This window comes from Ciconia boyciana, chromosome 3, assembly GCF_034638445.1.
Source record: "Ciconia boyciana chromosome 3, ASM3463844v1, whole genome shotgun sequence".
Classification (NCBI taxonomy): domain Eukaryota; kingdom Metazoa; phylum Chordata; class Aves; order Ciconiiformes; family Ciconiidae; genus Ciconia; species Ciconia boyciana.
Genome location: NC_132936.1, coordinates 52160644 through 52175393, shown reverse-complemented (window position 1 = coordinate 52175393; position 14750 = coordinate 52160644). Strand labels below are relative to the sequence as shown.

General features: G+C 34.4%; 1 protein-coding gene across 1 annotated transcript in view; it reads left to right on the top strand.

Annotated features, from left to right (window-relative positions):
* The window catches only part of AK9 (adenylate kinase 9), a 72334-nt gene that overhangs the window by 4187 nt on the left and 53397 nt on the right, over positions 1-14750 (top strand). Inside the window, exons 3-10 of the mRNA XM_072855643.1 lie at positions 558-621; positions 3898-3950; positions 4035-4131; positions 4742-4854; positions 8105-8278; positions 8986-9111; positions 11275-11349; positions 12832-12930. Coding sequence (XP_072711744.1) covers positions 558-621; positions 3898-3950; positions 4035-4131; positions 4742-4854; positions 8105-8278; positions 8986-9111; positions 11275-11349; positions 12832-12930 — 801 coding nt within the window. The remainder of the gene's footprint in view (positions 1-557; positions 622-3897; positions 3951-4034; positions 4132-4741; positions 4855-8104; positions 8279-8985; positions 9112-11274; positions 11350-12831; positions 12931-14750) is intronic.

The window sequence follows — 14750 nt, the reverse complement described above, 5'->3', positions numbered from 1 at the left end:
ACTGTACTCTTACAGGCCTCGTTACTCTTGGTTATGTTAGTTCCTCAGGATTAATGTAAGCGATAAGATAAACATTTTGTTAGTATCTAAACCAGATTAGCAGACTAACAAGGGCAGTTTTTATGTATTAATTGTTTTAGTCAAAGAATACTATTCCTACATATCTTACTCGGAAACGGCTGAACAGGTTTGTGTCATGATTTGCTTTGAGACTGAAGATAATAAATTTCAGTCCTAAAGAGTTTCTCATAGGAATTTATGTGCAAATCATAGATGAGTTTTAGACAGAGTTACTCAGAAACAAAGTCAGTATAATTACTTTGGAAATAACTGCAAAGGACAGTAGCAGTATATTAGCAATGCTAGGCAGTATAAAGTAGAGGATGGTATTAAAAAGAGTGTTTGTGTTTGCCCAGTGCATAACTTGGAGGCCCTAATCCTGATGGTAGCTTTTAATTGTTTTTATCATATGAAAATATATACTTTATTGTGTAATATGTTTGGGATTTTTTTCCTTCTGCCTCTTTTTCTTTTAAATGTGTATTTTTCATTTTAAGGGTTCTGGAAAGAAAACATTAGCTAGAAAACTAGCGCAAATATGGAAATGCATTTTCATAGAAGGTAAACATACACTATATTTCGAACATTTCATTGGCTTCATAATATCTTTGGTTTAGAATATCCTCCCTGTTCCCTGTAATTCAAAATGACATGTTTCCGATTGCAGTAAAGACTACTGATAAGGACCAAAACCATTTGCTAGAAATGCGATTGCTGAAAAATCGCCTTTTAGTTATAGAGAGGCTTAGAAAACCACTTTTTTTTTTTTTTTTCTTTTTCAGAAGGGGATATACGTAACACATAATAATCAAGTTCTATTCCCAATCCTGTAAGGTGATTCATGTGACCCTTCTTGTTCACATGGAGGCAACTCATTCAACTCCAGAAAGCACAGAGATTTTCCAGTACAGACCATGAAAAAATAGCAGGATCTTTCCTTTCTGTTTGTGCAGTGCCTAATACAAGGGGCGGGATGTACTCCAGGAAACAAGCGTAGCTTTTGTATCAGTATAAGTAATAATGGAAGGAATGGGAGCTGGCACTTTCAAATTTCTAAAACAAAAATATCCAATGGCTTATTTCAGAAGATGTAGTTAATTTCTCCCACCACGCATTTACCAGAATACAAGATACCATTTCATTTTCTAAGCTATCCAGCTCCATTTCTGACAGTCCTTCTCATCAAAGATTTTTGAAGATCTTTAGAGTAAAATTTGTTGCTTACGTTATCTTGTTCCCTATCAACACATTCCTAGAGATTTTTTTTTTCATTTCAAGGTATCTCAGCAAGAAAGTAGGTTCCTACAAAAAATAATTACGTCTCTGTCAGTTTTCTTTTGTACTAATTTTGTCAGCAGTAACTAAAAAAATATAAAAATCTGTAATTTTTTTAAAGCCCTGGTAATATTTTTGTATCCGTGACATTAGAATTTACAAATCTTGATTCATTCACTTAAGTTTTATGAAAAAAGAAAACTTTTCCACCAGATTTGTCCTACCAGTTTGAAAGCTAATATAATCTTTTCAACGAGAAGAAAAGAAAGCACATAATAACCTTAACTATGAAGCAATTTCCTGAGTGCCTCTTTGGAGACACCAAATTATAAATCTGATTTTATGGTATATATGTGTACAGTTGTTCTGATTATGAACTAACTCTTTATATATCGATTTTCATTACATTTTTTCTTTTAAATGTGCTCCCTAGTATTTTTTATTTTTCTAATAAAAGCCTTCTAGTGAACAGTGTAACACTTCATATTCCTGTGAATACACAAGCTTGTTTATCAAATGAAGTATCTTTATCTTATGTTGAAGATTTGGAATTACAATATGGTAAAATTCAGTTTTAATAAAGTGCTTTTTGGACTTATGTAAATATAGAATTTTTAATTCATAGGATCATCTAACAAAAAATTAATACCTGGTCCAAAACATAGATCAGACCAAAATCAGAAAGGACCTTAGAAATGTACTTAAGCCAATCCACACTGTCTGAATGTATTTAAACCATTACTGACAAATGTCTATCAAATTTGTTTTCAAAAATCTCTAGGCAGTCTATCTCTGCAACACAGTCTTTGCCATTAGAAAGTTTTTCTTAATGACTGATGTAAATCTCACTTATTGCATTTTTATGCCTTATTTCTAGTAGATTCAGAGAATTATTCTTTTCTTCTTTTGCTTATGATATTTCTTTTAATCTTTTGTCTAGTGTGCCCACACGTGTACACACGCACACATTCCTTCAACTTTTGCTAATAGGGTTTTTTTCATTTTCCACATCAAAAAAGAAAGAAACAAAGAAATTCAACATACAGGAACATGAATAATATAGCTCAGAAAGGACCTCTAGAGGTCATAGAGTCCAACCTTCCAGTCAAAGCAGGGACAACTAGAGAAGGTTGCTTAGGGCTGTGTCCAGTTGAGTCTGGAGTATCTCCAAGGATGGGGACTCCAGCACCTCTCTGGCCAACACTTTCCAATGTTTTGCCACCTTCATGATGAAAAATTGCTTCCTAATTACCCCACTGGAATTTCTCATGTTCCTACTTGTGTCTGTTGCTTCCTCTCCTATCTGGACTTCTGTGAAGACAGTGGTTCTGTCTTTGTGCCTTCCCATTAAGTAGTTTTAGACAGCAATAAGACCTGTCCTGTTTTCTCCAGGATGAACAAGGCCAGTTCTTTTGGCTTCTCCTAGTAGGTTCAAGACTTTTAATCGTCTTGGTGCTCTCCGCTGGACTTGCTCCAGTGCATCAATATCTGTCCTGTGCTGTGTTATTTATTTAAAAAATAATAAAAGTTAGAGCATTATTGAATAGGAAAGGTGTTCACTGTCTTTTTAATTTAACAAAATACTTTCTATCCATTTATCCAATGAATAGGTCAATACTCATAAATAAAACAGGGCCAGGGTACACGTACAACGCTGATTTTCAGTTGTCTGTGTTGTTTGTTAATACATTCCCTGTCTCGGTTTGGGAAATAACGCTCTCCCAAACACCCATTTATAGTATGATGGATAGTATGCATGACAGTCATAATTACTACTAGGAGCAGTTTGAAAACAGCCACTCTGTTCTGGGGAGAAAAATTTTAGCTATATAGGCATGAGCCACCTGGCTTCAGGACCTTCCCCTGGCCTGGCTTATTAATAATATAGATGTAGCCTTAAGGGTCATTCCTGAAAACTTTTGTGAGTGTCTGCTTATTTCAATGGTGTAGAAATGTGAAAGACTTCCAGGATCATTCTGCTATGATGTCACTGTCCACAGAGACAGAGGGCAGGTCTTTGAATTTGATGGGTGTCCAACTGAATGTTTATCTAATTTTAGATAATGAGACTATATAAGGAGTAGGTTTTTAAAGGCTTTTTAAAAAGCCCTTAAAGCCCTTTTTTAAAAGCCCATTAGACACACAACTGTTTTTGTATGTCTAAACAGTTCTTTTTCTAAAACTTGCTTTTAAAATTTGGGAAGTGTTGGAGCTCAAATACTCATCTCTGGATTACACAGCAGTAATGCTAATTTGATATAAATCAGTAGTTAAAATAATCCTGCAAAGCTGCTGTTGTGCATTTGTCTGTTGTATATATAGGGCTAAATCGTAGGGAAAAACATCTACCCAGACATTGCCAGAAGGCACCAAGTTCTGGACGGACAAAATATAATAATGGCCCTAAATATAATGGCTGTTCATTTCAAAATAGTCTGGTTGCTTGGAGCACACATACATACTCGTATGTGTGTGTGTGAATGTATATATCCCTGCATGTACATGTCTGTATATAAAATATTTTTTATTAATTATTTTATTCTGTCTGATGTGCTTTCTCAGCTTTGGAAGTAATTCAAATGAATATTCATGAAGAAACAGAATATGGGCTTAAGGTAAAGGTCTAATCTTCTAGTAAGTTTTGTCACATTCTTGACAAATACATATTATATAATACTATGTTTTGCATTTTACAATAGTGTCAAGAATTGCTTTTTAAAGGTCAAAGTATTTCTGAAGAACTGGTTACAGAAATGATTCTGAAAAAGATTGAGTCACCAGAAGTTGCTCATTTTGGTAAGTATTTTTATAGCCTAAACTTCTTAGAATGAGCTAGCTATAATTTTGACGCACTCTGCATCCATTACTGCTCAATTACAATTCATTTTGTATTTGATGGTAGCATCTTTTCTTGTGCTCATCAGGTTGTGGAATATCCGTAAACTGAGAGTGTATTTAGGGATTAATTTACCAATATGAGAGATCAGAAAGTGTCACACCAATCCTATGTTGTGTTAATTTTGAGAAAATTAATTTGCCCCAAATTTTAAGTGTTGCTATGACTCTCATTTGACAATATTATCTGGTTAGAAAAGTTTCAGGATTTAAAATACAGATTTTTTTTGCTTGAATACTTCTGTAACAACAACAAAAAACACCAGCAAAAGTATTTTAAACATTTAAAATAATGAAAAAGAAGGAAAACAGATTATTTAAAATGCAAAGTATTACAGTCTTTTTTTTTTTACAACATTGTTTATTCCCTTTGCATTTTGTTACTGAGAGTAAGTTAGATGAGAATAGTATTGGTAGTGGTAATAACTCTTCTTTAAAGGAGATGAGTATAACTAGTCCTATATTTGACATAACCTTCTAAAAAATGTATTTAATAAAATGTATTCGGCAGGCTATGTTCTCAGTGGATTTCCTTCTCTCTCAGAGGAATATATGACTGTTTCACAGCAAATAGAGAAAATAAAGAATCTAAAATTAAAACCAGATTTCCTGATTAACATTAAGGTAATGTAATTTTCAGTAACTTGCTAGTTATTTTCCTAATTATTAGTAGACTCATATGCTGCATAAGTCAAAAGATAATATTTTCCCCTGTGCATTTGAGTATAGTATTTATTGAGGACTAATAAATTGTTCTCTTTTATATTGGAATGGAATTATGCTAGTTTGTTCCATTATAAGCATTCCTCATTGTAAAATAACAAACATTTCTTAAAACTTCGGTAGCAGTTACAGTCTTTGCACCTCTACCAATTAGAAGATAGAGGTTTTCAAGAAAAGAAAACTTTGAATAACATGACTATTATGGGATTTTGGATACGTTTACATCTGCCATTCATGTATTTCAGGAAGAAACTTTTCACATATAGAAGTTAGAAAGCAAATTGTTTTATTTTTTACTCACTAATTGTGAAACTGCTTCTTAGTCTTTATTAATTCATCTCATTTACAAATCTCAGTTTTTTCATGAGTAATAATGTGACATACCAGATACTTTACAAAAGTGACTCTGATATAACCAGAGAAACATAAATCATTGTTCGTGTAGGATTAAGAGGACTTTCTCAATGTAACTTAAAAGAATGGACTTGCTGGCTACATCCATATTAGTAAATAAAACAAGGCAAGAGCGACTCTTCAGGCGTCAGGCCAGCTGGCTTGGCAGAACACAGCTAACCTGTCTTGTTAGTCAGAATGGGGCGGCCGTGTCCAAACTGCCCACTGGGAAAGGCCCTAGGCCTGTGCCATTCTCTGGATTGTGCCCAGCTATTCACCTGGGAGAGTACTAGCTGGCCCACACCAAACTTTGCCAGACTCCATGCAGACAAAGTAAAGGCATGTATAATCATGAACAAGGGTTCAGGCCCTTCCTCTTGCAATGTTTTATTTATTATCAACTGGATTATTTCCGTCTTCACTCCGAGTGTGCAGAATGAGCTGCCTATTCACTCTGAATGTGCAGAACGAGCTGCCAAGGCAACTCTGAATAACCAGCCTCTGGTGTTGTGCTCCATTGTCATTGGGATTTTGATTCTAGTTGTCATATCTATGTGGTTGGTCAGATGCTAATCTTCAGTGCATGGACCTTGTCTATCACTTTGCCAGTTTTAAGTCCATGTTTGTTTTAATGACAAGGTTCTTTACATTCCATACTTTTGAGACTTAATTTGTTTGACCATGCGCAATGAAAATTTGTGAATGCCTGCTTCAAACCTTTTTTTTCTATGCTCATGGAAAGATCTTAAAACATCAGAGAAACATATTTTTGTGCTGCTTTTCAGACAGTTTTTATTTTTTCCAGCTACAGAAAGTAAATCTTTATTTAAATACCAGATAATGAGAAATCCCAGTTCTTGAGAATATACATTGTGTATTTGCATGTGCAACAGTACAAATAGAAGAGCAATACTACACTAGAAGGAAAACAGAATTCTTGACTTCATGTAGTTACGTCATCTTCTCCTCTGGGAAGAAGACTGAGACTGAATGCTCATTAAAAATCCTTGCCCCAAAGTCAAATGAATAATTTTGCCTTTGATTTCAGTGGGTTCAAGCTGTTTTCACAGATATGTCAGAATGGTAACCATTTTCATTATATCAAAAAGAAAGGAAGAAAACTCTGTAAATAGTGAAATACTGTTATTAGCAGACGAATTTAGAGAAATTTTGTCTCTCCAACAAAAAAGGACAGAAGATGCACCTTTGAAAAAAGAACCATATCTGATGAAATTTCTCCTTCCCTATTTCAAAATGTGCTATGTCATATAGCAGTCATGTCAGCTGTATGACTCACTGTAGAAATATAGAAATATCCTGAAGTATTGTAATACTTCAAGGGATACCTCAGGAAATGAGTATAGTGTGCCTATTACTAGCAATGTGATCTCAAAATGAGTGTAGTGTGCCTGTTGCTAGCAATGCAATCTCAAAAGCTCTATATTTTCTGTAGAAATCAATTTGCCATTTCTGTAACAATTTGACCTTAACAACTACAATATTTTCTTGTTATCTCAGGTTTTCATATATGTTTGAAGGGTGTTAGTGATTTAGAAAGGAAGAATGATTATTTATTTTGTTGTGCCCCACCCCCAATTCCATAGTAGAATTTTAAGATACCCATCTTAAGACCTGTTGGAGATCTGGGACTCCAAGTGCGTATTAATGCAAGTACAATTTAGGACAGGTCAGACAAAATTTTTATTAACTACAATCATAGTGAACAAACATTCAGACAGCATCTCCCTCTCTGCTCCCCTGTTCTCTGCTAAGCTATTACAGAGACCCAGCCAGCTTTTTGTTTCAGAAAAAAAAAGAAAGAGGTGAGGAAAAACAATCCTTTCAATGTTAACAAAGTCAGGTATCCACCCCTGGAATGGATGGACTCCTTAAGCAGCTTGCTAACAGCCACAATGCTAAGGAGTCAAACAGTACATAATGTGACAATGTAGAAAGAAGGCTCTCGGTGGAGCCTATAGGAGTGGCACACCAAGTATTATCTTAGCTCAGAAGTGGGGAGGTGGAAACAGTCACAGACTGTTGGCTTTTAGTTGAAAGGAATGTTTTAGTTAGGGTAAATGTTTTAGTTAGGATGTTTAGTTAGCAATGTTTTAGTTAGGATAAACTTCTTAGGTAGACCTCTCACATCTTAAATATGAAAATTTTACCACCACAGACCACATCCAGATTTATCTGTGTTTAATGTTAAACTAAACTTGTGTCTGCAGGGCCTTTTATGGAAAGACCATTGCTTACTCTTCCAGAGCTCCAAACTGCTGAACTCCTTTAGCCTCTGACACAATGGCACTATGCTTTTGGGTAATAGTAAAGCTCTGAGAGGTCAGAGGCACCTAGTAAAATTGACTTAATCTTGCTCAAGTCCAAACCACTTTGGCATTAATTGCAAGAGCAATCACAAGCCTGTCTGCAAAATACTTTTATCCATAAACTACACCTACACTTGTTATACTACAAGGTATAACTTGCATGGTAATAGGTGCTCAGGTAGTGGCTACACTCCTGGTATGGAATGTAAAATGCTGTTGGGGAAGAATTATGCAAGTGTTTAATTAAGTCTTTCTTTAACATATGCTGCTTTTGAAAATTTTGCGTTTACGCAGAATGTTATCGGAGAAGAAGTTTATGAATCCACATATTTGCCAAACAGACTCCTACCCCCCATTCTGCAGTTTCAGGAAAAATAATATTATTATAGCAGTACAATAAACACGATTTCCTTTTAATTATTCCTTGCTAGTGTTCAGATTATGACTTATGCCAAAGAATATCAGGACAAAGGCAACACCCTGATTCAGGGCAGGTGTACCAGAGGAACCAGTGGGATCCTAATGTTATTGAAAAGTGTAAGAAAGACAAAGATCAGCATGAAGAAGAGAATGAAGAAGATGATGAAGAGCAGGAAGAAGAGGAGGTAAATATTGCTTATTTCTAAACAGTGCAAAGTAGTATAATGTACTCTAGACAAAGCAGAACAAATCCAATATTCTAAAATATCACCATACTACATTATGAATTAATTTTGCTCAACTTTAATCTTAATTCAGTTTCTGTTCTGCTTTAAGAGATGTGGGATAATACTTAAGTAGTAGGTTTAAATGACAACGAATGGTGATTATTGCATAGCTTAACCTGGATTCAGTCTCCAACTAAGAAGTCAGTGAACTGTTTCTTGCCATAAGTTAAAAGAGTGTATCATGAGAATGGTAACTCTATATTGTCTGTTTCTTGGTCAAAGCAAATAAAAGAGTTCTTAATTTCTGTTTATTGTAGCAAGTTTTACTAGTATTTGCAGGATACTATCTTGTTTTCTGGTTTTGGTGTTAGACTACTACAAATGGATTTTCTTCATTTTCATGAAGGTATTAATTTTGAATTCAGGTTGAATTGTTCTGGTTTATAATGCTGGCCAGAGATTTATCAATGCAAGTTCTAGGCACATTCCTCTCAATTTGCAGAAACTACACTTCATCAGGATAGGATCACGGTGAGCTATCACTGGACTAATACTCATTGCAATGCTCTGGAAAGCTACTTTATTCACCTTTGAGTAAAGACAAAAATTAGTTTAGTACATTATTTTATTTCTGTATCTTTTTTATTTAACTTTTCATTCTGCAGACTGCAGAAGATCCACTTATGATGTCAGAATGTTTGCATCAATTAGTGCAGAGGCCTGAAGATTTTCTTGAAAATGCAGAGGAAAGAGTTGGAGCGTATAAGGATATCATGCTTCATCCTTTAGAAGTAAGAAAAAGCAAAATAATATGATTATGCATAACAAAAGATTTTTTAAAATATCTTGCACTGTTTTCATTTTTTTTTAAGTTTCAGATTTATTGTATGGAGGTGGGCACAAGGCATGTTACAACATATCCCCAAGTTCTGAAATTCATACTGAAATCAATGATACAAAGTTGTCATCTGTAGGTGTTGTTTCTATTCTGGAGTCAAGATAAAGTAATCCACTTTGAGTTTTAAAAGTGAAACCATACCTGCCATCACAGATGCTTCCTAAATCTATGAAGTCAATTATTTGAAGAGCCCAGTGTATCATCAGCATTACCAGAGTCCATTCTAGCGTTCAATCCCATAAGAAATCTGCTCTTTGCATCCATTGCCTTCCACTCCAATAGATTTCCTTCCTCACCTGCTTCATTGCCTGCAGATTTATATACACAATAATTAGCCCATCAGTTTGCTTTATCACCTATTTCATTTCTGCACCTGTGACATTATTTTTTTCTTTCTTTGTTGTGTCCAGGAAAGTTGGATTTACTATGTATCTTTCCCCCCCCCCCCCAAGAAATACAGAACAGGTCCAAAGCAATAATTCATTCTTTTCTTTTTTCTTTTTTCTTTTTTAATCTCCTGGTACAAGCAACTGCAAAAGCCTCATGTTTGCCACACACTTGACTATTACTGTTTATTTATGCCCTTCAATTTCCCTATGGATTAGATAAACCTATAGATAAAATTGTGTAAAACTGGTATAATGTTCTTTGCTAGAGTAACAAACTTGTTACTGCTGTGAAGGGGAAAGCAAAAAATGTGATATCTTTAATCATTATACGATCTTACATGGATTTCTCGTAAGCAAACTAATGGAAAGTTGTTTAGATTAAATTACTTTAGGATGTACACCAAACTTCAACACTATCAACACGTTCCACTAGTTGGTAGGTCTTACTTATGCTTCACTAATGATGAATGTATTAGTGAACATACTTAGTGGTCCACTAATACATTAAAAAAACATAGGGGTCTATCACTGGCCCAGGTAGAGGTTGAGATGATGAAACTGAAAAAAAAGCTTATAAGATGTGCAGTTTGCACTGAACTGGGATAGGTAGAAAGAACTTTGGAGAACAGACTTTGATTTCTTGATAAGTTGTTAGGATGAAATTGAGTAGAAATAAGTGTGAAATACTACAGTTAGGGAGGAAACCTAATGAACAACTACAACGTGAAATAATTGGCTAGACCTCAGTACTGCAGACAATCTGCAATCTGTGGGGTTTTAGTTAGTCATAAACTGAGTCAATAAATGTGATGCTATTGTGCAAAAGCAAATATTATGGATGTACTAATAAGACCATTGTATATAAGAGAAACACAGACTATTATCTTCTCTGTAGAAGAGTATTAGAAAGAAGTAGTTAGTTATTATCTATTTCTAGCAAAGATAGGACAAATAATTTAATTTATAGTATAGAAGACAGACTAGATGCAAGGAAATGAACTCTGACCATAAGTGTAGTGAAGAACTGGAACAGATTACCTACAAAGTTGTAAAGTCACCTTCACTAGGCTTTTTCAGGGCTGGGGTTAGACCAACATCTGTCAGGGACGGCGTGAGTGTTCTCAGTCCTCAGACAGAGACATTAACGATGGACATGGGATGTCTATTTTAATCTAATATTTTATTTACTAATGGGAAAATTGAAAATAAGAAAAATCAAATATATTGTTCACATTTTACAGAAATTGAGAGTCAGGACCAAAATGAAAACATTGGTCTCATGGCTGGTATTTCCAAGAAATCTGTTAATTGACATTGTCACCATTTTCCAGCAGAGAATTAAGGTAGTTAGACAATTAGAAGTTGAATTCATACGCAAAATGTTACTGTATCTTGATTCTTTGTAGCTCTCTTGCATTTGAGCTAGGGTATCTAATTTGTTTTCTGAACCCATTGTAACTCCAGTTTTGGAATTCTCTCTGTGTTTATCCATCACCAAATAAAAGTTTCTCTCCAGAAGATTTTATAAGTCATCAGTACAATGAATCCTGGTTTTGCTGAAGTCCACAGGAGTCCAGCCTTTTATATGTATAGGAACAGAATAAGCTTCAACGTCATTATCTGGTTAACTATACTCAATTGATGAATATGTCTTTGTTCTTAAACAGGACTTGATGGCTGAACAGGATTGTCAATATCTTATTGAACTGGATGGAAATCAGCAACCAGATGATCTCATTATAGTAAGCAAGCTATGCACCAACTTAGATAACCTCCGCTAGAAAATAATTTCTCAGTTCTGTGGATTGTTTTCTTTATTAAGGTGTTGGCAAAATTTTAAGTTGTTTATAAAACTCATTTAATTACTGTTAGAAAACATGACCTTTGAAATGCTTGCTTTTGTTGCTCTATTAAAACAATTATAAGATTCACTGCACCGCCCCCAGGCTTACATATATGTTACCTGAGAATATTTTCAGTCAGTCTACAAACTCTTTTGTATTCTATCTATCTGTTTTTAGCGCTTTATTTTGTGTATTAGTGTAAACTAACATTATTAACATGAGAAATGAAATCATTTTCAGTATGATATATTTACAGAATTGGCTTATTTTATGCTGGTGTCTAAAATAATGACAGAATTTTTATGAACTTTGATATTGTTTTACAGTGTAGTAGAAGACACATCATTCTTTTAACAACTCTGCTGAGTGCTTGTGTCTAGATTTTTAGCTCATAACATAGCAACTCATTCTCCCTATTAAAAAACTACAATGATAAAATTTGAAAATAAATAATCTTATCCTCTGCCTCAGAAATAAGAGTTGCTTCAAATCAGAACCTAAAGTATGGGGTTGAAAATGAAGTGAGAGATTGTCTTTGACAATGTAGGAAGTGAGCTACATTTCCCCTCTGTTGTTTGAAACAAATTGAATCAATTATAATTCTGTAAGTATTATTTCAATTTATGCTTCATTTTACTACCAAGACTACTCCTATGGGAAAAAAACCCACTAATTTTGCAGAGTTGGAACATAAAAACTCCTCACTTGTGATCTGTTTGTGACCATTACAACAGAAATTTATAGTAAAGGCAATCGAGTCGTGTAATGATTCCAACCATTTTACCTATAAGTAAGGCAAAGACCTATTATGAAACTAGTCCAAACATGACAAAATTTGCTTTTTCATTTCAAGAACGCTTGCATTCAAGTACGATTACATCCAGGAAATACTTCAATTAAATGTAATATCATCTGAATCTCATTGGCAGACATCTGAATCTCATTGGCAGACATCTGGTTTAAGTATCTTTTAAAATAAATTAACCAAAGTTGTATTACTTCCAAGTGTGCATAATCTTATCTCCTAAAGAGACTTTCCTCCTTTTCAGATTGGAGCTCACTTGAATACTTTTACTGCTTTGTGGGAAAGAATCCTTCACAGCCTATTCCTTTAAAAGGCTTGGGATTCATAGCATAATGAGGAGATATAAAGGCTGTGATTCAGCATTTTGCACTGCCTGTATCTACCAAGTAGCTTGTTAAAACTCAGCTCAATAACTAGCATGACTCCAAGCTAGAAACCGGGCCCTAGTGTGTATGTAGCCATTATATAAATAATAGCTTATATAAATAATAAGTTACAATTTAAAAAATACTTTGGGAGTCCTTTCAGATCACAAAAGTAGTTTTGATTGGTACTAAGAGTTATTTTCTCTTCAGTCAGTGGTAGTTCGACTTCAGTCTCTGGGTGTTCGAAATGGAGCTCCTATAACTAGACTTCAAAGTCAGCAAGAAGAAATGCTGGAGGGACTGGAAAATGTAAGTGTGCTTGTCTAAAGTGTGATTGACTGTAATAATTATAACAATATTTTTTATTTTATGCTGTAAGCTTATATTATAACATCTTTGTTTCACAGCAACCAGTTTGTTTTACCATGCAATAAGGGCATTTTTTGAGCCTTGATTTTCCAGAAATGTGAACTTAAGATAATTCTGTGACTGAAATCCACTTAAAAGAGTATGAAAAGAAAAAAGACTGTCATTTAAAAAAAAAAAGTTAGATGACTATAATAAAATTTTGAACAAAATGTTTGTTTTAGCAACAGAGGAAGAATTAATTCCTTCCAAGAAAATAAAGCAACTTTAGCCAAAGGATAACAATCTCAGCAACTGACTTTTAGCTCAGTCTTTACTCTTTTCCTGAATGAGAAACAGCATGCTCATACAAATTTAGCAACATCCTGCATAGCTGAAATCACATACGTTGTATTTTCTGTAATTAATTAGAAACATAACAAGTTAGTGCTGAATTTTGCTGAATCATGACAATTATAATTTGTGTCCCTCCCAAATAAAACTGAAAAACAGAAGTCTTTGCATAAATGTCTTCACCTATATTCACTTGCAGTCATCTTTCCTGTTGCTTAAACAAAACTTGGAATATATGAATGGTACTGTAACTGGGAGACCCCGCTATACATTTTCAGAGAAATACCCCATCTTCCCTTTTGTGTTTTCTCAGTCCCTGAAAAGTTCACAGTGAAGGACTGTCTGTCAGAGGTCATCTGTATTTATTGTTTAGTTAGTCTCTGTGTTTGTGTTAGTCTGCGTGTAAGCTTTTAACATCCCCCACGGTATTTGGGGCAAGGAGTTCTGCAGCTTAACTGGACATTATATACAGAATTGCTTCCCTTTGTGTTGAACCTGCCACCTTTTAGCTCAGTCTCCTCTAGTTGTTGATATGCAAAAGTCAGTAAATAGTTTTGTTCTCTGTATCTGCTCTCTAATAACTCATTATTTCAGACTTCTGTCCTGTTCTTATGTAGCTGTCTTGTTCCTGGACTGAAGAGTTCCAGTCTACTTAATCTTATTTCTTCTTACATGAAAATCTTTTTGTGTGATTGATTGTCATATTACATTTTTCTGAAACTTTTCCAATTCTGCTGTGTACTTTTTGAGATTAGGGTAGCAGAATGCACACAGCAGTAAAGATGAGGGCAGGATTTATACAATAAAAAACCCCAAACCTTTATCTTCTGTTCTCTTTGCTAAACATTCCTAACATTCAGGTTGGTTTTCTGACTGCTCTTGGGCATTGACCAGATTTTTTCATGGAAGTATGTATTATAACTCCCAAGATCTATTTCTGAGTAGTGAGAGTCAATGACAATTCACCATTTTCTGTGTAAAACTGCTATTTTAATGCCCAGCTTCCTAGATTCTGAAGGTCCTTCTGCAGTTCTTCACAGCAAGCACTTGTCTGTACTATTTTGAATAATTTAGAGTCACCATAAACTTTAGGATTCACTCACTATTCACCTTCTGTAAAGGTCTATTAAACTTACTTCTATCACATGACATTTCTGTATGCCTAAAAGAGATATTTTGGCCTTGCTATTCCCCTACACAGATTGTGGTCCTTTCTTCATCCCCTTTAGAAGAAATCTTGGCCATTTTCTGTTGTCTTCAATAAATGGGTGATTTGTACCTCTTTATTGTTTTAAACTTCTGAAAATAATAAATGAAGCTTACAGGAACTATTTTTATTAAATAAAATTGAAAAACTAAATAGTTTCTCCTTAAAATTGTCCTACAATTCTGAAACATGTAATTTTTTTTTAAAGATTCTAAAAAGCATG